This window comes from Myotis nattereri, assembly GCF_964212035.1.
Source record: "Myotis nattereri genome assembly, chromosome: 10".
Classification (NCBI taxonomy): Eukaryota; Metazoa; Chordata; class Mammalia; order Chiroptera; family Vespertilionidae; genus Myotis; species Myotis nattereri.
This window is the reverse complement of record NC_138085.1, coordinates 1,123,780-1,150,140: the sequence shown is the minus strand read 5'-3', so window position 1 is coordinate 1,150,140 and position 26,361 is coordinate 1,123,780. Positions and strand designations below refer to the sequence as shown.

Genomic DNA, 26,361 nt, shown 5'->3' with positions numbered 1-26,361 from the left:
GAGCGTGAGGTTTGCGCTGCTGCGTGGCTCTAACCCTGGAATAGCGCTGTAATCTCGGATATTTTTGTCATTTGTGTGGAGGCCGTAGGAATGCCACATATGAAGGAGGCAGGACGTCCAGAGAGCATGCCCCAGGGTCACCCGGCTGGTGTGGCCTCGGGACAGGTGTCGAAGTCCCCGTGCGGGGAGACCGGGCTCCAGTGGGGCGCATCCTGGGCAGCTGGTCCAGGATGTGAGAACCCAGGATGGGAAAATTCCATAAACATAGATTCGTGTCATCTGGGAAACGAATCCTCGTTCTGGGACTTGCTCTTGTCTCTCAACCCGTGTCTTTCCTGCTGCACCAGGGGCGACGCTGGAGGAGGTGGAGCAGCACTGGGACTGGCTGGAGCAGAACCTGCTGCACACCCTGCCCGTCTTCGACAGCAAGGAGGACGTCGCCAGCTTCGTCAAAGGAAAGGTGCAGGTGGGTGCCCGTGCCGACACCCCTCCCAGCTTCCTTGATGCTTCCTTGTGACCATTTGAACACAAGCATTTTTAACTTAGTCTGCGTTTTCTCCACCGTGACTGAACTCCTGGCCTCACACATAAAGGCAATGAGTCCCTCTTGTCACCTGTTCAGTTTGGCAAAATACACCTAAAATGTGAAAAAGGCCTCATTCTCAGACCCAAGTTTTTGTTATCCTGTACAGAAGTGCAGGCCATTTTTTTTGTCTTAGGGGAAAAAAAAAGTAATATTTGTTTTTGCAGAACAACAATGTTATTTGAGTTTTAAAATTAATTATTCTCAACTTTTTTGCAGTTGCAACATCTTGTGACTATTTTGTTGGGCGTCACACTTTCCTCCTAAAAGTGGATTCTTATTCTGAAAATATGCACATTGAATGGATGTAAAGCCGATTAAGTTTTGAGATGGCAAGAGAGCTGGATGGGGCAGTGCCTGGCTTTCGGAGAGTTTCTCTCGCTGTCTCCTGGGAATCACCCCTCACATCACTGCTCTCACAGTGACATGGCTGGTAGCCATTGTTTTAATAACCCAACCAGGCAGAGAAATGGTTTCTTATTCAAAATTTTACTCTTTTTAAAAAGTATATATTTTTATTGATTTCATAGAGGAAGGGAGAGGGAGATAGAAACATCAGTGACGAGAAAGAACATTGATCGGCTGCCTCCTGCACGCTCCCTACTGGGGACTGAGCCCACAAACCGGGCATGGGCCCTTGACCAGAATCAAACCCAGGACCCTTCAGTCCGCAGGCCAACGCTCTATCCACTGAGCCACACCAGCCAGGGCCACAATGCCACTCTTATGAAACAGCTACACAGTAGCTGTAGTAAGTGTTCCTCCTTTAGGGTAAAACATTCCAGACCATTGATTTTGCTGGGTTGTTTTTCTCTTCAAAAGTCTCCCTTTCCTATACACTAAGCGCTCAGCGTTAGTGAAGGGTGTCAAGTGAAATTGTGATTTTAAAGGGACAGTAGAGAAGCGTTCTTTTCCTTTGGGGGCTGGGGGTACTTGTGGGGTCAGGAAGGAAACAGAGGTCTCTTGAATCCAGCCAGGAGGCGGCTGTGTGGGCTGGTGGCCTCTTGGCTTCGCCTCCGGCCTTTGGGTGAGCAGGTGAGGGGCCGTGGTGGGCGTGCCTGGCTGTGGCTGCACCTCAGCTTGGCCCGGTGGCCTGTACTTGGGTCCCCGGGCCAGGGCGCAGTGAGGCTTAGCTACAGAAACGCCGTTTCCTGCTTATTCTTCACGCTTCCCCCTTTCCTTGGTCTGACGTGGGTTGCGGTGGTTTTTTGCTTGAGTGCTGGAGGGGGATTCGCTTTGGCCCTGTGACTTTAGGAGAGTTTCTGAGGGAGGAGAAATGTCCTCTGCCCATCTAGGTTCTGAGGCTGTGGCCCCAGAAATTCAGCTGACAAAAGTCAGAGTAACAAGAGAAAAGCAAATTTTGTTAACGTGCGTCACGCCAGTACATGGGAGAAACTCGGGGATGGCTAGAGCTTGGGGCTTGTTAGCGTCTTAACAGAGAGCAGCGTGTTTGTAGAGGGGACGGGCAGAGGAGAAGGAGCCTGCGTTGAGGGCGGCAGGCTGTCGGCAGGAAATCCCGGTGGGAACCCGTGGGAGGTGAGGGCGTCTCAGTGTGGACGCCTCCGCTCTGTCTCGCTGGGCAGTCTTTGGAGCCACGGAAACCCCAGCATTACGCTCCTTTTCTACTTTGGAGGACTATAGGGTACCTATGAAATGTGCCAGGTATCACAGTTAGGCAGTCATTAGCTTTATTTTTCCATTGATTATTTTTCTTAGAGAGTGGGAGGGAGAGGGATAGACAGAGAGAAACATCGCCGAGAGACACATCGATTGGCTGCCTGCTGCACGTGGCCAGGGATCGAGCCTATAAATGAAGTTTGTGCTCTTGACCAGGATTAAACCCAGGACCCTTTAGTCCATGGGCTGACGCTCTATCCACTGAGCCAGACCAGCCAGGCGGGCCATTGTTGGCTGTATAGCAACATTGTTGAGCGTAATGAGGAAGACTATTTGTTCCTTTTTTTTTGTTTAAAGGTAACTCCAGCTTGGGTGGTTCTTTGGTGTTGCTGCGCACGGAACTCACATGCCAACCACTGAGTCCTCACAGCCTGTCTGTGGGAGGGGCGGGGGGGAGGGTGTCTGGGGGGGGGTGTCTGGGGGAGGGGCGGGTGTCTGGGGGAGGGGTGGGTATCTGGTGGGGAGGGTGTCTGGGGGAGGGGCGGGTGTCGGGGGGGAGGGTATCGGGGGGAGGGGCGGGTGTCTGGGGGGGAGGGTGTCTGGGGAGGGGCGGGTGTCTGGGGGGGAGGGTGTCTGGGGAGGGGAGGGTGTCTGGGGGGAAGGGTGTCTGGGGGGGAGGGTGTCTGGGGGGAGGGTGTCTGGGGAGGGGCGGGTGTCTGGGGGGGAGGGTGTCTGGGGGGAGGGTGTCTGGGGGGCGGGTGTCTTTGGGGAGGGTGTCTGGGGGAGGGGCGGGTGTCTGGGGAGGGGCGGGTGTCTGGGGGGAGGGTGTCTGGGGAGGGGCGGGTGTCTGGGGGAGGGGCGGGTGTCTGGGGGGAGGGTGTCTGGGGAGGGGCGGGTGTCTGGGGGGGAGGGTGTCTGGGGGGCCGGGGGTAAAGCAGTCGTTTCCGTAGGGAGCTGGGGCCTCGCAGTCAGTGGTTTGCGGAGCCTCCTGGCTGGTGGGTGGCCAAGGAACCCCTGCGCTTAGGTGTCCGCCAGCTGGGCCTCCGCGTGGCTGTGCTTCTGGGGGACAGTCTGGTGAGCGCCTCTCCGTCCTGGTGCGTGTGGCTGAGCAGGAGGGCTCCTCCCACCGGCCCCCCTTCGCCCTTAAAGGGCTGTTGTCTCTGTGCCAGGCCCTGATCGCTGAGGAGACCAGCAGCCGGCTGGCCGCGCAGGAGGAGGAGCCCGAGAAGTTCCGAGAGGCCTTGGTCAAGTTTGAGTCCAGGTTCCAGCTCCCGGAGGCGGAGAAGCTCGTCACCTACTACTCGTGCTGCTGCTGGAAGGGCCGGGTGCCCCGCCAGGGCTGGCTCTACCTCAGCGCCCACCACCTCTGCTTCTACTCCTGCTTCCTGGGCAAGGAGCGTAAGTGCCGGGCGGGGCGCTGGGCCCCAGTGAGTCATTAACGAGGCGTCCGACACAGCACACTTCAGTCAGTAGTTGAGATGATAACAGTAAGAGTTGATTAATTTTCAAGTAACTTCTGCGAAAAATATTTAATGACATTTCCTACTTAATGATGTCACCAGGAAGGGATTCGACTTCAGGAGCGCCATGTGCTCTCCTGCCTTGGGGCTCAGCTCACGGGGCCTCGAGGGGGTTGGCTTTGCACGCAGCTGTCCCCGCCGGCCCCTGTCCCCGCCGGCCCCTGTCCCCCCAGCCCCTGTCCCCCGGCACCTGTCCCCACCGGCCCCTGTCCCCCCGGCCCCTGTCCACGCCGGCCCCTGTCCCCGCAGACCCCTGTCCCCGCCGGCCCCTGTCCCCCCGGCCCCTGTCCCCGCCGGCCCCTGTCCCCGCAGACCCCTGTCCCCGCAGACCCCTGACCCCCGGCCCCTGTCCCCCCGGCCCCTGTCCCCGCCGGCCCCTGTCCCCGCAGACCCCTGTCCCCGCAGACCCCTGACCCCCGGCCCCTGTCCCTCCGGCCCCTGTCCCCGCCGGCCCCTGTCCCCCCGGCCCCTGTCCCCGCCGGCCCCTGTCCTCACCGGCCCCTGTCCCTGCAGGCCCCTGTCCCCCCGGCCCCTGGCTCCCCGGCCCCTGTCGCCCCGGCCCCTGTCCACGCCGGCCTCTGGCCCCCCGGCCCCTGGGCCCCCGGCCCCCGTCCCCGCCGGCCCCCGTCCCCGCCAGCCCCCATCCCCGCCGGCCCCCGTTCCCCCGGCCCCCGTCCCCCCGGCCCCTGTCCCCACCGGCCCCTGTCCCGTCAGCCCCTATCCCCCCGGCCCCTGTCCCCCCCGGCCCCTGTCCCCGCTGGCCCCTGTCCCCGCAGACCCCTGTCCCCGCAGACCCCTGACCCCCGGCCCCTGTCCCCGCCGGCCCCTGTCCCCACAGGCCCCTGTCCCCCCGGCGCCTGGCCCCCCGGCACCTGTCACCGCCGGCCTCTGGCCCCCCGGCCCCTGTCCCCGCCGGCTCCTGTCCCTGCCGGCCCCCATCCCCGCCGGCCCCTGTCCCCCCGGCCCCTGTCCCCGCCGGCCCCTGTCCCCGCCGGCCCCTGTCCCCGCAGACCCCTGTCCCCACAGAACCCTGTCTCCCCGGCCCCCGGCCCCCATCCCCGCCGGCCCCTGTCCCCCCCGGCCCCTGTCCCTGCCGGCCCCTGTCCCCGCAGACCCCTGTCCCCGCCGGCCCCTGTCCCCGCAGACCCCTGTCCCCCCCGGCCCCTGTCCCCGCAGACCCCTTTCCCCCCCGGCCCCTTTCCCCGCCGGCCCCTGTCCCCGCAGACCCCTGTCTCCCCAGCCCCCGTCCCCGCCGGCCCCTGTCCCCGCAGACCCCTGTCTCCCCAGCCCCCGTCCCCGCAGGCCCCTGTCCCCCCCGGCCCCTGTCCCCGCAGACCCCTGTCCCCCCCGGCCCCTGTCCCCGCAGACCCCTTTCCCCCCCGGCCCCTTTCCCCGCCGGCCCCTGTCCCCCCCAGACCCCTGTCCCCGCAGACCCCTGTCTCCCCAGCCCCCGTCCCCGCCGGCCCCTGTCCCCCCCCGGCCCCTGTCCCCGCCGGCCCCTGTCCCCGCAGACCCCTTTCCCCCCCGGCCCCTTTCCCCGCCGGCCCCTGTCCCCCCCAGACCCCTGTCCCCGCAGACCCCTGTCTCCCCAGCCCCCGTCCCCGCCGGCCCCTGTCCCCCCCGGCCCCTGTCCCCGCAGACCCCTTTCCCCCCCGGCCCCTTTCCCCGCCGGCCCCTGTCCCCGCAGACCCCTGTCCCTGCAGACCCCTGTCTCCCCAGCCCCCATCCCCGCCGGCCCCTGTCCCCCCCGGCCCCTGTCCCCGCAGACCCCTGTCCCCCCCGGCCCCTGTCCCCGCAGACCCCTTTCCCCCCCGGCCCCTGTCCCCGCCGGCCCCTGTCCCCGCAGACCCCTGTCCCCGCAGACCCCTGTCTCCCCGGCCCCCGGCCCCCGTCCCCGCCGGCCCCTGTCCCCGCAGACCCCTGTCTCCGCCGGCCCCTGTCCCCGCAGACCCCTGTCTCCGCCGGCCCCTGTCCCCGCAGACCCCTGTCTCCGCCGGCCCCTGTCCCCAACGGCCCCGTGGTGCTCACGGAGGCGAACACGCTGCTGCCCGCAGCCCCGGGCCATTCAGAAGCTCGGCCCTGAGGTCGGCAGGTCGGGCAGCCTCTGCCCTGGCTGCGGTTTCAGGAGCGGCTCTGCTCATGTCTCCTCCAGGGCCTGGAGCCCACGGCGCCACAAACGCCAGTTGTATATTGAATTTTAAAGAGTTATTCTCATTGAAACTTCTTTGGGAACCAAATATGGCTCCATGTGCTATGCAGGTGGTATGATGCTGTGTGTATACATAACTGCACCCAGAAATGCTTCCTTTTTATTCCTGCGTTTGGTTTATGCTTCAAATTGAACCCGAGGGCGGGAGGGCGCCCCGCACTGCGGCCTCCGTGCTAATGCTCTGGTCCAGGGCTGGGGTCCGGCCGAGGGGCCATGTGAGGCCTGAGAATTCATGTGGGCCGGCCCTGCCAAGGCGCTGGGGTGAGTTAATTAAATGTTCGACCAAACAGAGCAGCTAATGTTTAAGTAGATAATTGTGTGTGGCCAGCGAGTGATGTTAAAATATCCCCAAACAAAAACCCCGACAGCCTGGCAGAGCAAAGCCTCCCAGTCCATGCCCCTGTTTGCACAGCCGCCGCTCCCCACAACCTCCCCCCGGGGTGTGTTCTGACCTGCTTCCCACTCTCATGTCCATGTGGAAACTCCTGCTCATCCTTCAAGACTCAGTTCCGACTTAATCGCCTCCAGGGACCTTCCCTGGCCCCCTGGTCACTGGAACCCCGGCTGCGATTATGTGCCGGTCCTGCCCAGTGCCTGGTGCCTTATCTGCTTGCACCTCAGTTTCCCTGTTGAATGAGCTCCTGCAAGGCAGGGCTTTTCACAAGCAGCAGGCAGTGAGGGGGCGTTGATGGTGTAGATGGAGAGAGAGGGAGGGAGATGGGGGGAGAGGGAGGGAGGGGGGAGGGAGGGAGGGGGGAGGGAGGGAAAGACCTTATGTGAAAGCAACTGGGAAGAAGTAGCTGAAGAGCCCTCCTCCCCAGCGATGCTCCCCCGCAGCCGCAGCATTCCTGAAGCACGCGCTACCCAGCATTTCATCGGGGCACTGCCCCCTGCTCCCTTAGATTCTAAAAAATAAAATGAAAACAGCCAACACAATAGCTGATCAGTGGGAATGAATCAGAATTATACCTAGTTTTTTGGTCAGATCGGCAAAAATTATCCTATAGTTTTGGGTAGGCCACAGAATTTTGGTAATTAGTTTGTGCGCCATGACATGAAAAGGTTGAATTCGCGGCTCTAGCCTAATGTGGAAATGTGGCCTTTTAAAATTATTAATGCATGGAAGGCATTATTGCAAAGTAAAAGGAAAGAACTGGTAGAAAGGAAAACACTTAATCCCCCTCTTTATTTGAAAAGGAAAATGAGTTATTTTCCAACACTGGCCAGTCATGGTCACTAAACCTAATTTTGTTAAGATGATAAAATTTGGAGGAAATAAAGGGTTGCCCATATTTGGTGACATTTGTGACTTTCATTTGTGACCTGTGTGTCCCCCGTGCTCTGCAGCACGCTCGCCTGGCTCCACGCGGACACACTTCCGAGATGGACACTTGCTCTGAAGTGGACTGAGCTCTGCATCGCTGTGTAAGGCTCCGTGGACACGGCTGTGCCCTGTCTTCGAAGGCTGTCACACTGTCGTTGGCACAGTCGGAGCTCAGCCCATTTTCCTCACCGAGCTCAGAAGAACCCCTGTGCGCTCAGGGGTGGACAACCCCTGGCACGCGTGCCAAACATGACACACCAGTAACTTTTGTTGGCACGCGAAACTCTCTCTTATAATCTTCCATTTACAATTTTTTTCTTAATATCGACTTTTTTATTTTTCCGATAAATTCAGTGTAGGTGCATGTTAGATAAATAATTTTACATAACATATATACATTAAAAAATAAATGTATTTTTCATCATCATATACTGTGTTTTTGTCGCTCGAATGAATTTTATTATTTCTTCAAGGTTCTTCACATACATACACCTTAAGAGATATCGAGTAGGCGTAACATGATCTCAAAAAATTAGGGTTGGTACACAGAAGAATTTTGAGTCAGAGATCTTGCTGGTGTTGGCACCCACTCACAAAAAGGTTGCCCACCCCTGCTATAGCTCATGCAATGGCTTGAAACCAGCATTTATGTGGATTGAAAAATTTCTGCAACTTTTGCAAAAACTGAAGTTGAAATATGCTTGAGAGAGTGCTCACTGCTGTTTCAGAATGTGTTCCTTGCAGTATGCGTGGCAGCAACTTGGGAAGTTCCCCTTACGCCCAACGCGCGCCACCGGCACGAGCGGTCCCGGCAGCCGCAGCAGCGTTCCGGGCTGGCCCTTTCCTGCTGGTTCAGAGGCATTTGTGTCTCAGTGTCAGAGTGTGTTTTGGGGTAAAATATGTTCTGCTCTTTTTTCTTCTAGTTAAACTTGTGATCCCGTGGGTTGACATCCAGAAGTTAGAGAAAACGTCCAACGCCTTCCTGACGGCCACCATCCGCGTCAGCACGCCCAGCAAGGAGCGGGACTTCTCCATGTTCCTGGACCTGGAGGGGGCGCTGCAGGTCATGGAGCAGCTGGCCGACGTGACGCTGCGCAGGCTGCTGGACAATGAGGGCTTTGACCTGGACCCCCCACTGCAGGAGCCAAGCCAGATCACCAAGAGGTGAGCCCCCGGCCAGGCCCTCCGGGACCTGCTGCCAGCCGCCACGTTGCCCCGCCTGCCTGGCCTGAGCTGTACGAGCCTTAACTTTCCCTCCTAGCAGAACCCACTGCTGTGTTGTTAATCATGACAGAGATGCAGCCATTGGTAGCAATTATTATTCATCTCCTTTATGCCACAGACTTTGATTTCTGGGTTCAATTCCTTTTTTCAGATGTTATTTCAAAATTGATTTTCATAAAAATATACTTCCAGAAAATGTAATACAGTAGCCTCAAGCTAGAATGCTATTCAGCATTGGGCTTTATTAATGAACATTAAGAAAATTTATATTTTTATATTACATTACTTTGTAGAAAACGTTTTCAGGACAGCTGGGTTACGTTCACACCAACTTATTAGAAATGTGCTTACTAAGTGTCTACACTCTCGGAATCGTTGCCCCACATTGATACTCGTCAGGGAGCTTGAGGTATTTGTCCCCTTCAAGAAGCTCCGCGTCTCAAGTCAGCAGGTGTGGGAATGGGCTCCAGTGAAGGTGTTTCCGTGGCTCTTCCTCTGGCACGCCGCCCCACTCCCGGCGAGCGCCTGAGCCTCCTGCACGATGCTCCGCTGCCACGTGAGCTCTGTGACCCCGCGTCTCCTCGCCGCCGACCGGCTCCTTGCTGGGCCCCATCCCAGCCCGAAAGTCCCGCTCGACTGAGCCCCCTCACCCTGTGCTGCAAGAGGTAGCCTGGGGACCTGCTCCCCGCAGCCTAACCATGAGCTATATGTCAGCACTATCTACTTCCCTTTTTTAGTTTTCTTTTTTTTTAAGAGAAAAAGCATGCACACAGCAGTGAGCAAGGGGCTGGCTCACAGGGACGCGTGGCCTCGGCCTCCCCAGGCCCGCCCTCCAAGCTCACACTGCCTCAGAGAACAGACACCCACCGCAGCCCAGCAAGCCACCGGGCAGGGAGGCAGGCAGGCTGTGGGCCCGCAGGGGAGGCGTGGCCTGGGCGCTGCATGTGCCCCCCCCCCCCCCCCCCCCCGTGCCAGGTGCCAACGGGTGACCTGCGGGCAGGGCGAGGCCCGAGTCCTCCCTGGAGAGAACACCCTGGGGTCCCTTCCCCGTGGTGCTGGTGCCCGTGCTTCCCCGCACAGCGCCGGTCTGGCAGCCGACCTCACTGAGGAGCGAGCGCAGGCCGCGCAGCGCTGCCCTCACCGGTCTCCCTGCCACGGCCTTGGGTGAGACGCCCGTGACACCCGCGCTGTGTGCGGGCCGTCCTCGCTGCGGGCTCTGCGAGGCGACGTCTCCTCCTCAGCCCTCCTCGGCGTGTCGACATTTACTGGCTCCAGGGAGTCTCATGGTCACACGCAGGTGCGAACCTAGACAATGTTCAGTGCAGCCTCAAGTGGTGCGAGCACGATGTGCAATAAAGAATTGGAAACAATTTTAAAGAAGAAAGAAAGGAAGTGGGGGAGAGAGGTGAGGACAGAAGGGGCCCTAGGGTGGCTGGCGATGGCGCTCCCAGGATGGCCCAACGAGGGCGGGATGGGGCGTTGGCCTGTGTGGCCGCTCCCTGCACTTGGACCTTCGAAAGCGAAGGACTGCGCCGCCCTCCATCCCCCCAGCTCTCCCTGTGGCTCTGTCCTGGAGACGCCGGCGGACACAAGCAGGTAGTGACTCAGTGGACTTGGCTTCCTGCTGAGAGACCAGGCTTTCAAAGTTTAGGGAAGCAGCCTTCGTGCAGGGCCTGGTCAGCGGGCTGGCGGCCGTCCGGGCTCTCTGTTGATGTTCTCACTTCCCTTCCCAGAGAGCGGCTCTGGAACAGCGCCTCCGGGGTCATGCACCTGGCGACCGTGGAGTGGCACCACGGCTGTGTGTGCTGCCTGGGCCCGGTGGGCACAGCACAGCCAGGCTGTGCCTGCGTGGAGGCGGGGGGAGCTCTCAGGCAGGCAGGACGGGGCACCACGCGGGCCTGGCAAGGGCTCCCAGGTGTGGCCGCCGAGAACCCAGGAAGCAGGCGACTCCTGGAGAGAACATGGAAGGAGGAGGGAAGCAATGGATTGGTTTTAAACTTTTCAGACAGAGAAGATCACGTCTGACGTTGTGAATGACGGAGTGAGGACTGCGACCAGCTAGGGTCGGGGGCGGGAGAGTGTGGGCGTCACTAGTGGAAATTAAGTGTCTTCATTCAAACCCGCTTGGGTGGTGAGCGTGCTGGAGGGCGTCAGCCCCGCGGCCCTCGGGAACGTTTCTGGCGTTGCAAGCTCTTCCTGCCGCACCTACGTAGCTCCTCTCCCAGCTGCCCTGCCCAGCAGCTCCCCTGGCGTCTCAGACCATCCTCAGCTCCTCAGCCCGCGCGTGCCCCTGTCCGGCTGCTCCCCGCGCCCCACTAGGGCTCTCCAGCCTCACGCGGGCCCAGCGCGGCACCTGGGGCTCGTGGGGCCCGAGCCGCCCGCCTCAGGGCAGCCTCCCACCCGCGCCGCGTGCCCGGGCCCTGGTTCTCCGGGCGGAGGGCACGCGAGGACGAAGGAGGAGGAGAGCCTGTGGGTGACCGCGTGGTGCCGCTCAGTGTGGATGAGGTCTGGTCCCTCGGGCTCTGGGCGGGTTTTCACCGCACGCAGCCCCGCCCTCGCTCCCTGGAGCAGCGCACGCGTGGGAGAGGCGGGCCCACGCGCAGACGTGGCTCCTAGGAAAGCTCACCTCGCCTTCCTGCTTGTGTCTGGCAGGTGCCTAACAAGAGACTGTGGAAATCTTTGTGTGTTTATTTATTTACTCTTTTTGTTTTTAATATATTTTTAATGTATAAAATGGCAATCTAGGATGCGCAGAAATGAGTATTTCCTTACTTATCAGAGCATATTATTCTGTTGATTTTTTCAGCAATTTTTTTTATTGTTTAAAGTATTACAAATAGTAGTACATATGACCCCTTTTTTTTCCATTTGACCTTCCCCTGGTCCCCCCTACTCCCAGGACTGCCCCCCCCCCCCAGTGTCTTGTGTCCATTGGTTATGCTAATATGCATGCAGACCAGTCCTTGGGTTGATCTCTTACCCCCCTTCCCGCCCCCTAACCCTCCCCGGCCTTCCCGGTGTTGTTTGACAGTCTGTTCGATGCTTCTCTGCCTCTGTATCTATTTTTGTTCATCAGGTGATAATGGTCTTTATTATCCATAAATGAGTGAGATCATGTGGTGTTTTTCTTTCACTGACTGGAAATGATCTCTGAAAGTATAGTCTTTACTTTTAATTTTTAAAATATGTTTTTATTTATTTCAGAGAGGAAGGGAGAGATAGAAACATTCACGATGAGAGAGAATCATTGATTGGCTGCCTCCTGCACACCCCCCACTGGGGATGGAGCCCACAACCCAGGCATGTGCCCTGACTGGGAATCAAACCCAAGACCCTTCAGTCCGCAGGCGACGCTCTGTCCACTGAGCCACACCAGCCAGGGCTTCCTGTGTTTTTTGACGAGGCAAACTGGCTGCAGGGGACTGAGCTACCCCAGAGGGCGGGTGTGGAGCCAGGATCTGGCCAGCACTAAAGCAACACCGCACAGGCCCGATGGGAAAGCCCGCCTGTGCCCGTCTCGCCACACCTTTCTCCCTCCATCCATCCCAGCACCACCCCCCATTCCACAGGGGAGCCGGCAGTCTCCCCCACGCCCCGGAGGCTCTGGAGAGAGAGGGAGACCTGCTTTGGTCCCTCTTCCCCTAATCTAAGATGGAGAGCTCTAGTTCTGGGTTTGTGGGGAAATAAGAGCACTGCCCACCCCTTGCTTTTTGGGGTCCCCTGAATTTTGAAGTGTGTGCATGTCGCCAGCACTCCCTGCCGTGTTGTCAGGCGTGACTGTCCATGTTCACTTCACTCAGCGGCACACCTGATGGCTCTTGCTGCAGCTTCTGAGGAGCCCGCCAGTTCCCAGGATGGCGAGTGCGAGGAAGGCTGATCGGCGCCGTCCCTGCTGTGCCAGGCCGTGCCATGCCGTGCCCTGCGGCGTGGCTGGTGGGCAGTCAGTGCGGTCGGCTGCTTGGCTGGTTTCCGTCCGTGCGGGTGCTGCTGCCTGGCTTAGGCCTGAGGTCACACCACTCAGCGTTGGAGTGAGAACGCAGATACCGCACAAGGCACCCTTTTACCACGTACTTATTGTTTTAGAAGGCGAGCAAGAGCTTCCCGGCCGCAGCAGAAACACACTCTGGTCAGTGAGGCCAGGAAGGGCCTAGAGGCCCAGGAGGCCCAGGCGGGCTGCTCGGCCACGGGGAAGCCAGAGAAAAGGGGGCCTTGGGGGCAGGTTCAGGGGTGAGCTGGACGAGCCGCCGCCGCTGCTCCCAGGGCGAGTCCTGTGGGGTGTTGGGGTTTAGGACGTGCGCGCCTGTGGGGGAGAGGGCCCGGCTCACCCTTAAAGCACACGCTTAGGGGTCTCCGTTTATCCACAGAGATGTGCCGTCACACGGTCCATGTGGGAACATTGCCGCCACCGGGACGCAGCTGCGCATCCCAGGCACCCACCTCCCACCCCCCACCCCCCACCCCCGGTCTTTGCAGTCACCCGGCTGGTTTCTGTCTTTATAGATTGGCTTCTTCTGGAAACTTCATAGAAAGGGATCAGGCGTGTGTGGTGTTTGTCTGGGCTTCTTTACCTTCGCGTTTCTCAGGGTTTGTGCATATAGAGGTGCCAGCACGTGGTCCCTTTTTATGGCTGAATGACGTGTCATTGTGTGGCTGTGTCACGTTTTACCCGTTTGTCAGTTGATGGTCCGGGTGGTCCCAGCGTTGGGCTGCGATGGGTGACGGTGCTGGGACAGGTGCGTAAGTTCCCGTGGCACGTGTTCCGTTCGGCACCAGCGCAGCCGCTGGCCCTCGGCTCCAGGCCCAGCCCTCTGAGGAGCCGCCCGCGAGGGCCAGCCCTTTAGAGACCGGCTGTCACACGCTCGGTTTGTGGTGACTCCCGGTGTTGTCGGGCCCGGGAGGAACGTGCGGGTCTGAGTCCTTCCCTGACTCTGGTCAGAGGCGCCCACCCGCCTGCGGGCCGCCGCGCCCATGAAGGCCGCACGTGGGTGTGAGTGCGCCGCGGGGGTCCGGGGCTCAGGCAGTGCCCCGCCTCGGTTTACTCCCTTCCTCTCCCCAGGGACCTGGAAGCCCGGGCGCAGAGCGAGCTGTTCCGGGCCGTCTTCAGGCTGCCGCGGCGGGAGAGGCTGCACGCGGTCCGGGACTGCGCCCTGTGGACGCCCTTCAGCCGCCGCCACACTGCCGGGCGCCTGTTCACCTCCGACAGCTACATCTGCTTCGCCAGCAGGGAGGAGGGCTGCTGTCAGGTCCTCCTCCCGCTCCGAGAGGTGGGCCTGCAGGGCGGCGGGCGGCGCGGGGGGAACGGGCCTGGCCTGATAATCCCACTGGGCTGTGGCACTGACTGTTGTTGCTATGGCAGCCTGGGATTTGTAGAACAGTGATAGGTGAGAACAGGGCCTGCTCACCTCCGTGTTATCGATAAAGCTAAAGCGGTAACTTAAAACCTTCCGACAGCTTTAGGCACAAAAGGGAAGAGAAAGGCCACCTTCTCAAAGCATCCCTTGGAAGATACACCTCAAGTGGCTCGGCTGTTATACCCTCCCGGCACTTCAGTTAAAACTTGAACCCTGCTCCTGGCACACGGGCCAGGCCCTTCCCACTGCAGAGGCCACATCTCCCCGCAAACAGCAGCGGCTGCCCTGGAGCTGCAAGCTCCCCCCTGGGCCAGCGGCACCTCTGACACCTCTGAGGCAGGGCCGCCTGGCGGGGGCCACTGAGCACGCTTCCCAGGGGCTCAGCCTGTCTTCACCCCTGACCCCTCCCCGCCTCCCCGCCTGTCTTCACCCCTGACCCCTCCCCGCCTGTCTTCACCCCTGACCCCTCCCCGCCTCCCCTCCTGTCTTCACCCCTGACCCCTCCCCGCCTCCCCTCCTGTCTTCACCCCTGACCCCTCCCCGCCTCCCCACCTGTCTTCGCCCCTGACCCCTCCCCGCCTGTCTTCACCCCTGACCCCTCCCCGCCTCCCCTCCTGTCTTCACCCCTGACCCTTCCCCGCCTCCCCTCCTGTCTTCACCCCTGACCCCTCCCCGCCTCCCCACCTGTCTTCGCCCCTGATCCCTCCCCGCCTCCCCTCCTGTCTTCACCCCTGACCCCTCCCCGCCTCCCCTCCTGTCTTCACCCCTGACCCCTCCCCGCCGCCCTGCCTGTCTTTGCATGTGCAATGTCTTCATTTCACAAATATTCTCATTTCATTTCAAAGTGGAGCAGAAAACCCGGTTGTTGCACACACTCTTATTTTTTAGGTGACGGTCATACATGCACAGCAGCGTTTGGGTTCAGTGTGGAGTAATTCACGCTATTTTGCTGCCCCCTCAGAACTCTTTTCTTACCAGCCTCGTTGATCAACACCCTCCCCGCCTCCCCAGCCCCGGCACCCGCCACCGCACTCTCTGTCCCTGGGGCTTCACTTCTCTGGGGCCTCCTGTAAGTGGAGCCCGCCCGGACGTGCCCTTGGGTGGTGGCCACGGCCCTCACGGGGTATCCTTGGTGCATCCGTGTGCCGCCTGTGCCAGCATGCAGTCTGCGTGTACGGACCACGCGGCGGCCGCTGGCCATCGGGTCGCTGGGCAGCTGCCCTGCTGGCTGTGGTGAAGGTGCTGCCTCACCCGCAGTCTGTGGGATGGGTGGCTCTGTCCGTCCATCCGTCCGTCCATCCGGGACATTCCTGGACGTGCTCAACGCTGCCTCCCCTTCGGCGCAGGTGCTGAGCATTGAGAAGATGGAGGACACGAGCCTGCTTCCCAGCCCCGTCATCGTCAGCGTGCGGGGCCAGATGGCCTTCCAGTTCATCGAGCTGAAGGACAGGGACGCGCTGGTGGAGGCGCTGCTGGGCCGGCTGCGGCGGGTGCAGGCCACCCGCCCCGCGCACCACAGCGCCTCGCAGGGTGACGACAGGGTGCGCCCTCCCGCCGTGGGCCCACCGCGCTGCCCTCTGGTCCCCACCCCACGGGGTGCGTCGGGCTGTGGGCTCTGTGGCCGCCTGGCCATCGCGGACAGTCCTCGGTCGTGTCCTCAGGTGGAGGGAGGGGCCATGTGGGGCCGGGTAACCTCCAAGAGAAGCTGTCGCCCTGCGGGTGGGCCTGCAGGCACCGGCCTGGGCTCCGTCCCTTCCCACCCGCCTCCCCCCCAGCAGAGGGAGGGCAGGAGAGGCTCAGTGCGGGTGGTGTCGAGCGCTGGCGCTGCTCAGCTCTGCACGGTGTGGGGGGGTCTCCCGGGCAGCACAGCGGCCCCCCTTCCCCTGAGGGTCACAGCCTCTGGGTGCGGTTAGTCTGCTTCCTGAGGGTCAGTCCTGGGCAGGTTTAGTTTGTGGGCTCACACCTCCAGGGGCGCCGTGCCCGCTGCGAGGCAGTGACCTGCTGCTTCCTTCCGCCCCGCAGACGCCCCTGCCGCTTGAGTCAACAAGCGCCTGCAGCGACCACACGTTTGGGGACCTGGAAATGGTGTCTTCCCGGAGCAGCGAGGAGAGGGGAGAGGAGGCCCCGGGCGCTGTCCTGCCAATGGTGGGTGCAGGCCCCCCGGCGGGCGCTCCTGGAGCTGGCACGGTGCCGCCTCCCAGCCCCCTGCTCCTGCAGCTCAGCATCAAGGGGGCAGGGGTGCAGGTTGCCGGCCACCCGAACAGCAGGTCCCCGCTCTGCCTCCTGGGCCCAAAGGGGAGGGAGGGGGTGCTGGTCCCCGCTGCCTGCCCCATGTGCGTGCGTGGAGGGGCCGTGCTGGGCGTCCCCTGGGTCCCCTGCGCCCTCCCCTGGCCCAGGCACCCGGGTCCTCCCTCGGCACCGCCTCTCTGCTGGGACGGAGTCTCCTGTCCCTGTGCTCTTGGCCTCAGACGCTTGGTCACAGTTACTCAGTAGCTTCATCTCTGGCGGGAGAAGCTGAGGGAGGTGTTTGCAGGAGGTGAGTGAGCGCAGGCCGGAGCCGTGCGGGAGGTGGCGCCCTGTGGGCGGCTCTGCGGCCTCGTGCTGGTGGCCGTGCGCGCTCTTCCCGGCGGCACCGCGTCCTGCTCATGGCGCTCCGCACGGAGCACCGGCTCACACAGAGGCCCGATTGCCTCCTCCACGGAAGGGTAGCAGTGAATGCACGTGTGAGCTCCCCCCACTGGGACGTGAGATGATTAAAAGCATAAATAAACCCCTCACTTCAAAGGAGCTGACATCCTGCCCTCGGGCCGCTCTGAGGGTGTGGAATGGCCGGTTAGGCCGCAGCTTTCTTGCTCTGATAGAGCCGCGGCGTGTTCGGGTTTGTGTTTCCTCCGCCGGCAGGAAGCTCAGGGCAGGCTCGGATCTGCCCGCTCCCCTTCGCCCTCTGCCCTATCCCCCTTCACCCTCTGCGGCTGAGCTGACCGCGGGCTCTCGCCAGGCCCATGATCAGCTCCCTGGGCCTCCATTCCCACCTCCCCCTCCCGTCTGCTTTGGGTCACGTTAGTGTTGGGACAGACGTTTTCTTCCCATCCAGGTTCCAAGGAAATGGCATTTGGCCGTGGGGGGAGGCGTGGGCCGTGGGGGGAGGCGTGGGCCGTGGGGGAGGCGTGGGCCGTGGGGGGCGGCGTGGGCCGTGGGGAGGTGTGGGCCGGGGGGGGGGCAGCGTGGGCCGGGGGGGGGGGCGGCGTGGGCCATGGGGAGGCGTGGGCCGTGGGGGAGGCCTGGGCCGTGGGGGAGGCCTGGGCCGTGGGGGGCAGCGTGGGCCATGGGGAGGTGTGGGCCGGGGGGGGGGGGGGCGGCGTGGGCCGGGGGGGGGCGTGGGCCATGGGGAGGTGTGGGCCGGGGGGGGGGGGGCGGCGTGGGCCGGGGGGGGGCGTGGGCCATGGGGAGGTGTGGGCCGGGGGGGTGCAGCGTGGGCCGGGGGGGGCGGCGTGGGCCATGGGGAGGCGTGGGCCGTGGGGGAGGTGTGGGCCGGGGGGGGGGAGGCGTGGGCGGGGGGGGCGGCGTGGGCCATGGGGAGGCGTGGGCCGTGGGGGAGGTGTGGGCCGGGGGGAGGTGTGGGCCGGGGGGAGGCGTGGGCCGTGGGGGAGGCGTGGGCCGGGGGGGGGAGGCGTGGGCCGGGGGGGAGGCGTGGGCGGGGGGAGGTATGGGCCGGGGGGAGGCATGGGCCGTGGGGGAGGCGTGGGCCGGGGGGGGGGAGGCGTGGGCGGGGGGGGGGCGGTGTGGGCCATGGGGAGGCGTGGGCCGTGGGGGAGGTGTGGGCCGGGGGGAGGCGTGGGCCGTGGGGGAGGTGTGGGCCGGGGGGAGGCGTGGGCCGGCGGGGGGGGAGGCGTGGGCGGGGGGGGAGCGTGGGCGGGGGGGGAGGCGTGGGCAGGGGTGGAGGCGTGGGCCGTGGGGGAGGCGTCGGCCGTGGGGGGCGCGGCGTGGGCCGTGGGGAGGCGTGGGCTGGCTTCTTTGTACCTTAACGATGTTCCCGTTTCCAGTCCAGGGAAGAGGTAAAGATAAGCCTGTGGAAGGACCACTTTGTGGAATATGGTAGGACCGTGTGCATGTTCCGCACGGAGAAGATCCGGAAGCTGGTGGCCATGGGCCTCCCCCAGTGTTTGCGTGGCAGGCTCTGGCTGCTCTTCTCAGGTGAGCGGGTCTGCGCCTCTGGGCCCCTGTGGTTTCTGGAGCAGTCGTATGACGTATGACAGGCAGGCTGAGCGGTGGGTGTGACCTGGGTGCAGGCTGAGCAGTGGGTGTGACCAGGCTGAGTGGTGAGTGTGACCAGGGTGAGTGGTGGGTGTGACCTGGGTGCAGGCTGAGTGGTGGGTGTGACCAGGCTGAGTGGTGAGTGTGACCAGGGTGAGTGGTGGGTGTGACCTGGGTGCAGGCTGAGTGGTGGGTGTGACCTGGGTGCAGGCTGAGCGGTGGGTGTGACCAGGCTGAGTTCGGGGGGAGTATAGGGAGGGCTCACACCTCCCCCGACGGCCCATGCCTCCCCCTGCGGCCACTGGGCGCTGTCGCTGGGCTGACCTGCTCGCTCCCGCCATCTCAGCCTCCTCACTGCCCCATGTGCGTCTGGCTGGCGTGGGGCCGGTGGAGTGCGAGGCCTAGCGAGGTGTAGAGTCTGTGCTGTCCTGAGGGCTCTGTGAGGAGCCACATCTGCAGGGAAGGGCCGTTCTGGGCGTGAGCCCTCAACAGGCTGCACCTGGGGCCTCCCAGGTGGCTTGCTGGCCGCAGCTGCGACCACCCTGAGCACTGGTTCCTGGGCTCCTCCCTGGGGCCTCTGTCCTGCTCCCTTGCCCGGCCTCTGGCCTGGCACTGCCGCAGCCCCAGGCCCACCCCCTGCTGCTGTGGGTGCTGGGACCTCACGGATGGATGGATGGACTGAGACTCCCGAGCAGGATGCCTTGGTTGCCAGGTTGATAGGAGCCATTTGTCTGCAGGGCTGGGGGCAGAGCAGGGGCAGGGCTGGGGCAGAGCAGGGGCAGGGCTGGGGGCAGAGCAGGGGCAGGGCTGGGGGCAGAGCAGGGACAGGGCTGGGGGCAGGGCTGGGGCAGAGCAGGGACAGGGCTGGGGGCAGGGCTGGGGACAGAGCTGGGGGCAGAGCAGGGACAGGGCTGGGGGCAGGGCTGGGGGCAGAGCAGGGACAGGGCTGGGGGCAGAGCAGGGACAGGGCTGGGGGCAGGGCTGGGGGCAGAGCAGGGGCAGGGCTGGGGGCAGAGCAGGGGCAGGGCTGGGGGCAGAGCAGGGACAGGGCTGGGGGCAGGGCTGGGGGCAGAGCAGGGACAGGGCTGGGGGCAGAGCAGGGACAGGGCTGGGGGCAGGGCTGGGGCAGAGCAGGGGCAGGGCTGGGGGCAGAGCAGGGACAGGGCTGGGGGCAGGGCTGGGGCAGAGCAGGGGCAGGGCTGGGGGCAGAGCAGGGGCAGGGCTGGGGCAGGGCCGCACTCTAGGTGCACTGCCTGGCCTGTCACAATTGTTTCTGTGCACCTGCCTAAATATCTTTTCAAATTAAAAATGCCTTCTGTATTTTTATATTTAAAAAAACAGTCTGTATTCATATTGCAAAAAAAATAATGGGCAAAGAAGGTAACATTACTCATCATGTAGTTCCTAAAGCGGTTTAGGTGGATGGTCTTCCAGGTATTTTAATGAACGAATTTTATTTTATTTTATTATTTTACCTAATTTTAATTTAATTGTATTTACTCAGCCCCACTTGAGGATATGTTTATTGATTTTAGAGAGACAGGAAGGGGAGGGAGAGAGACAGAGATCGGCTGCCTCCCATACAGGCCCCGCCCGAGATTAAACCCCCGCCTTCGGTGCTCAGGGGGCCGCTCCACCAAGCCCCCAGCCGGCAGCGGACCTATTGGAAACACACGTGTGGTTAGCTTCCCATGTCCCTGGGGTTCCATGTGTGGATTCAACCAGCACATTGAAAACATTCGGGGGGAATCCCAGGAAGTTTAAAAAGCAGCGCTCGACATTGCCCCACGCCCAGCGTGGCGCCCACCCCGGAACTGGGCATGTGCAGCCGACCCTGCGTGGCCCCCGTGCTACACAGGTCATATGCGGCCGGACGCAGTATGGAAGGGTTTGAACACCATGGGTTGTGGTATCCGGGGGTTCCTGGGACTGTTCACACACTCACCGCTTATTAAAGAACCGACTGCTCAGTCAGCTCACAAGAGCTGTGGCCTCAGCAGGAGAAGGGCTGGCACGAGGGCTGCTGAGGTATTGAAGCTGTTCAAGGTGCATGCAGCCGTCCGTGTGCGTGCTGGGTGCTGTGTGCCGGGGGCGTTGTCAGTGTGGGTGTCAGTGTGGGTGCCGGGGCGTTGTCAGTGTGGGTGTCAGTGTGGGTGTCAGTGTGGGTGCCGGGGCGTTGCCAGGGTGGGTCCCGGGGGCATTGTCAGTGTGCGTGCAGCATTGGTTCCTTGGCAGTTGTTGTTGTTGCTTCACTGTAGTCGCACCTTCTCCTGCTAACACGTGGGCACTCAATTCTTTCTTGTCGAGTTAATGCATGAATGGGGTGTGTGTGTCTGTGAAAGTATGCATGTGTGTGCGCGCACACATTCCCTCTTTCTGTCACTAGGGAATGCAGCTTAGAGGAGCACATTAATCACTTACGGTATGAACTTTTTGCCCTATATATGTGGTTATTCTTAGAAAGGCCATACTCTTGGTTCTGGGCAGAAATGAAGTCATTTTGGTTGTGTGTAGTCTCAAAATATTTCAGGAGACCCGCTGAGGTTCACTGGCAAGGCAGGTCTTGTGCCCCGGACGCTGTCCCGGGAACCCGCCTCCCTGAATACCTTTCATCGCCAGATGCCATAACCGACCTCGCCTCGCATCCTGGCTACTACGGGCGCCTGGTGGAGGAGTCCCTGGGGAATTGCTGCCTGGCCACGGAGGAGATCGAGCGGGACCTGCACCGGTCCCTGCCGGAGCACCCCGCCTTCCAGACCGAGACGGGCATCGCCGCTCTGAGGAGGGTCCTGACAGCCTACGCCCACCGCAACCCCAGGATCGGATACTGCCAGGTGAGGTGCGGGGGGCCCTCAGTCCACACGGTGCTGGCCCCGCCTTCTGTCTGTGTCCGGCCTTGGGACCAGCACTGTCCTGGGAAGGCTCTGCCCCAGAAAAGGTGTCAGGGAGGTAGGGAAGGCGCCCTGGGCAGGCAGGCTGCTTGCCAGGTCAGACTGGTGCCCGGCCTGAGCTCCTCTGGGCCGAGCCCCGTGGGCAGGCTGGGCAGCCTCCTGCCTCTGGTGCGGAACAGCCTCCTGGCAGCGCGGTCTTTCCCTCTGGAACATGCAGGGTCAGCTTTAACGTGGTGGTGCTTTGGGGAGGAAATGGTGTGTGGGCGCTCACGTCCTCAGTGCGGTGGGCAGCGCCAAGGCTGCCTGAGGACTCGGGCTTGTCGGGCTTCCACGGTGCAGACACACGGAACCCCCAGCAGGTCCTCCACGCAGGGCTAGGGAAGCTCCTGACATTTAGATGCGAGATCTTAAAGATCATAGCTGCCTGTGTGCCTGTGTGATGGGAACACGGGAACAGGCAGTTCAGTCTGGGCCTGAGGGCACCACAGCAGGTCCTGCACTGCCCACGGGCTGACCACAGGGTGACCGGGGCAGGGGGCTGAGACGGCGGGCAAGCCATGGGGACCGAGACGGCGGGCTGGCCATGGGGGCTGAGACGGCGGGCAAGCCATGGGGACCGAGACGGCGGGCTGGCCATGGGGACCGAGACGGCGGGCAAGCCATGGGGACCGAGACGGCGGGCTGGCCATGGGGACCGAGACGGCGGGCTGGCCATGGGGACTGAGACGGCGGGCTGGCCACCGCGGGGACCGAGACGGCGGGCTGGCCATGGGGGCTGAGACGGCGGGCTGGCCACCGCGGGGACTGAGACGGCGGGCTGGCCATGGGGACCGAGACGGCGGGCTGGCCATGGGGACCGAGACGGCGGGCTGGCCATGGGGACTGAGACGGCGGGCTGGCCACCGCGGGGACCGAGACGGCGGGCTGGCCATGGGGACTGAGACGGCGGGCTGGCCATGGGGACCGAGACGGCGGGCTGGCCACCATGGGGACTGAGACGGCGGGCAAGCCATGGGGACCGAGACGGCGGGCTGGCCATGGGGACTGAGACGGCGGGCTGGCCATGGGGACTGAGACGGCGGGCTGGCCATGGGGACCGAGACGGCGGCTGGCCACCGCGGGGACTGAGACGGCGGGCTGGCCACCGCGGGGACTGAGACGGCGGGCTGGCCATGGGGACTGAGACGGCGGCTGGCCATGGGGACTGAGACGGCGGGCTGGCCATGGGGACTGAGACGGCGGGCTGGCCATGGGGACCGAGACGGCGGGCTGGCCATGGGGACTGAGACGGCGGGCTGGCCATGGGGACTGAGACGGCGGCTGGCCATGGGGACTGAGACGGCGGGCTGGCCATGGGGACCGAGACGGCGGGCTGGCCACCGCGGGGACCGAGACGGCGGGCTGGCCATGGGGACTGAGACGGCGGGCTGGCCATGGGGACTGAGACGGCGGGCTGGCCATGGGGACCGAGACGGCGGCTGGCCATGGGGACTGAGACGGCGGGCTGGCCATGGGGACTGAGACGGCGGGCTGGCCATGGGGACCGAGACGGCGGCTGGCCATGGGGACCGAGACGGCGGGCTGGCCATGGGGACCGAGACGGCGGGCTGGCCATGGGGACCGAGACGGCGGGCTGGCCATGGGGACTGAGACGGCGGGCTGGCCATGGGGACCGAGACGGCGGGCTGGCCACCATGGGGACTGAGACGGCGGGCAAGCCATGGGGACCGAGACGGCGGGCTGGCCATGGGGACTGAGACGGCGGGCTGGCCATGGGGACTGAGACGGCGGGCTGGCCATGGGGACCGAGACGGCGGCTGGCCACCGCGGGGACTGAGACGGCGGGCTGGCCACCGCGGGGACTGAGACGGCGGGCTGGCCATGGGGACTGAGACGGCGGCTGGCCATGGGGACTGAGACGGCGGGCTGGCCATGGGGACTGAGACGGCGGGCTGGCCATGGGGACCGAGACGGCGGCTGGCCATGGGGACCGAGACGGCGGCTGGCCATGGGGACTGAGACGGCGGGCTGGCCATGGGGACTGAGACGGCGGGCTGGCCATGGGGACCGAGACGGCGGCTGGCCATGGGGACCGAGACGGCGGGCTGGCCATGGGGACCGAGACGGCGGGCTGGCCATGGGGACCGAGACGGCGGGCTGGCCATGGGGACTGAGACGGCGGGCTGGCCATGGGGACCGAGACGGCGGGCTGGCCATGGGGACTGAGACGGCGGGCTGGCCATGGGGACCGAGACGGCGGGCTGGCCATGGGGACTGAGACGGCGGGCTGGCCATGGGGACCGAGACGGCGGCTGGCCATGGGGACCGAGACGGCGGGCTGGCCATGGGGACCGAGACGGCGGGCTGGCCATGGGGACTGAGACGGCGGGCTGGCCATGGGGACCGAGACGGCGGGCTGGCCATGGGGACTGAGACGGCGGGCTGGCCACCGCGGGGACTGAGACGGCGGGCTGGCCATGGGGACTGAGACGGCGGCTGGCCATGGGGACTGAGACGGCGGGCTGGCCATGGGGACCGAGACGGCGGCTGGCCATGGGGACCGAGACGGCGGGCTGGCCATGGGGACCGAGACGGCGGGCTGGCCACCATGGGGACCGAGACGGCGGGCTGGCCACCATGGGGACCGAGACGGCGGGCTGGCCACCGCGGGGACCGAGACGGCGGGCTGGCCACCATGGGGACCGAGACGGCGGGCTGGCCACCATGGGGACCGAGACGGCGGCTGGCCATGGGGACCGAGACGGCGGGCTGGCCATGGGGACCGAGACGGCGGGCTGGCCACCGCGGGGACTGAGACGGCGGGCTGGCCATGGGGACCGAGACGGCGGGCTGGCCACCGCGGGGACTGAGACGGCGGGCTGGCCATGGGGACTGAGACGGCGGGCTGGCCATGGGGACCGAGACGGCGGGCTGGCCACCGCGGGGACTGAGACGGCGGGCTGGCCATGGGGACTGAGACGGCGGCTGGCCATGGGGACCGAGACGGCGGGCTGGCCATGGGGACTGAGACGGCGGGCTGGCCATGGGGACTGAGACGGCGGGCTGGCCACCGCGGGGACCGAGACGGCGGGCTGGCCACCGCGGGGACCGAGACGGCGGGCTGGCCACCGCGGGGACTGAGACGGCGGGCTGGCCATGGGGACTGAGACGGCGGGCTGGCCATGGGGACTGAGACGGCGGGCTGGCCACCATGGGGACCGAGACGGCGGGCTGGCCATGGGGACTGAGACGGCGGCTGGCCACACTGACAGACACGCAGCCCTCCCACCGCCAGGCATGGGGGTGGGCACCCTGATCTGAGTTGTAGAGCGTTTGGACATGTGCGTTTAATGTCCGAGGCCCATGTGGTCCGCTCAGTAACGCCCCCTGTGGCCCGCAGTCCATGAACATCCTGGCCTCCGTGCTGCTGCTCTACGCCTCCGAGGAGGACGCCTTCTGGCTGCTGGTTGCTGTGTGCGAGCGCATGCTCCCCGACTACTTCAACCGCCGTGTGCTGGGTAAGCGCCCCTCTCCTCCCCCTCCCCTCATCCTCCCCTTCTTTATGTTCCCCTGCCCCTCTCCCATCCCCTCCCCCTCCCTGGGTGCCTGGCATGTGAAAGGCCTGCACAGGCCAGGCGGCTCTCCCAGTCCTGGCCAGGGTCTGGGACCCCTCAGCCCTCTGCACCCACCGCAGGGCTCCAGGTTTGCAAAGCTCACTGGTATAACTGGTGTCACTCACTGGTGTGATTCCCTGCAGTTTTGGCAAAAGGGTGGAATAAAGTCACCTACAAGCATAGATTTTGGATAAAAAACAAACACATTGTTTTACGTTGATCGCTGAACTCAGAAGAAGGAAAGAAAAATGCAAGGCTCAAGAAACAGTTGAACAGTGAAAACCAGAGAGGTGTCTCCCAGCTGGGGGGCAGCAGAGGAGGTGAGGGAAGAACACAGGTAGCCGCCTTTAGGCCCGGCCTCAGGGGGACCTGGAGCCCCGCTGCCCAGCAGGCTGCGGGGAGAGCTCACAGCTCTGCTGTCCGACCTGAAGGGCCCGGAGCGTCAGGGTGGCTGACGTGGAATGCGCACCGTCTGCGGTCCAGCAGCTGCTGGTGGAGAACATGACACCACAGCTGCCTTGGTAACACCCCTGGGGCACCTCCTGGTCATGCCGGTCATGCCGGTCATGCCGGAGGTGGAGATGGCCCAGAGTTAGGTGCAGCAGGGGAGCAGGAAATAGCCAGCTGAGACGGGCCTTGACAGAGGGCGAGGCAGGGGGAAGGGCTGCGGACACCCTGGGAGAGGGAGGGCGGTGGGGGAGGGGCGCTGCCTCCCGCCTTCTGGGGGCCCTGGTATTCCTTCCTGTGCCTGGGCTGGCTCACTGGCTTGCCTCCCTTCTCACTGGATCTTGTGGGGGGGGGGGGGGGTGTGACTTTGTACAGAGGAGCAATGGATAGAGAGCCTGGGGCGGGGAGGCGTGCTGCCGTCAGTCACCAGTGCCTCCGGGATAGCTCGGGCTCCCGTGCTAGCAGGGCTCCCGGTCGGGCCGCACCGCATGCCCGCCCCGTCCAGACTGAACAGGTGGAGGCTCTCCCCTGCCCTGCCCTGCTGTGGACAACCCTGGGCACGCCGCGGTCGCCACCAGTGAACTGGCCTGCCCTGGAGCGGGTGTGGAGCGTGCTCCCTGCTAGGCTGGCTTCCTCCGCACGGAGCCAGCAGCTTTTCCTGTCCTCGCTGAGTGTTCGCTGAGCGAGCATATGGCCATTTGTCTACCTCATCTCGTTAGACAATTTTTTATACTAAATAAAGTTGCGATGAACATTTAAGCTTTTGTGTGAATACTGCCTGTTGTCAGTTTTCGTGAGTATTTACCTACGAGAAGTGCTGGGTCATAGGTTAGTTGTTTGTTTAACTTCATGAGAAACGGTCAGTTCTTCAAAGCATATTATAATGTAGTCACAAACCTTGTATCAGCAATGTATGAGCGTCCCGGTCGCTCCACATCCTTGCTGCACTTGGAATTGTCTTTCTAATTTTAGCCCTTCTAGTGTGTACGAAGTTGCACGTCATGGTGATTTTAACTTGCATTTCTCTGATGATTAGTGATGTTGAACATACATTTTTGTTCTTACTGGCCATTTGTTTATCATCTCTTTGGAAGCGTCTGTTCAGTCTTTTGCCTGTCTTTGAGAGTGTTGGTGGTTCACTTCTTTTTTTTCTTTTTTTTTAATTAAATCTTTATTGTTCAGATTATTACAGTTGTTCTTCTTTCCCCCCCCACCCCCCATAGCTCCCCTCTACCCGGTACCCACCCCACCGTCCGCCCTCACCCCCCCCCCCACTGTCCTCATCCATAGGTGCATGATTTTTGTCCAGTCTCTTCCCGCACCCCCC

At 63.2% G+C, this 26,361-nt stretch overlaps 1 protein-coding gene across 1 annotated transcript in view; it reads left to right on the top strand.

Annotated features, from left to right (window-relative positions):
* Window positions 1-26,361, top strand: part of TBC1D8 (TBC1 domain family member 8) — a 108,021-nt gene that overhangs the window by 60,358 nt on the left and 21,302 nt on the right. Inside the window, exons 3-11 of the mRNA XM_081101626.1 lie at window positions 348-466; window positions 3,370-3,598; window positions 8,177-8,417; window positions 13,534-13,741; window positions 15,175-15,369; window positions 15,851-15,973; window positions 17,872-18,022; window positions 20,702-20,916; window positions 24,374-24,491. Coding sequence (XP_080957752.1) covers window positions 348-466; window positions 3,370-3,598; window positions 8,177-8,417; window positions 13,534-13,741; window positions 15,175-15,369; window positions 15,851-15,973; window positions 17,872-18,022; window positions 20,702-20,916; window positions 24,374-24,491 — 1,599 coding nt within the window. The remainder of the gene's footprint in view (window positions 1-347; window positions 467-3,369; window positions 3,599-8,176; window positions 8,418-13,533; window positions 13,742-15,174; window positions 15,370-15,850; window positions 15,974-17,871; window positions 18,023-20,701; window positions 20,917-24,373; window positions 24,492-26,361) is intronic.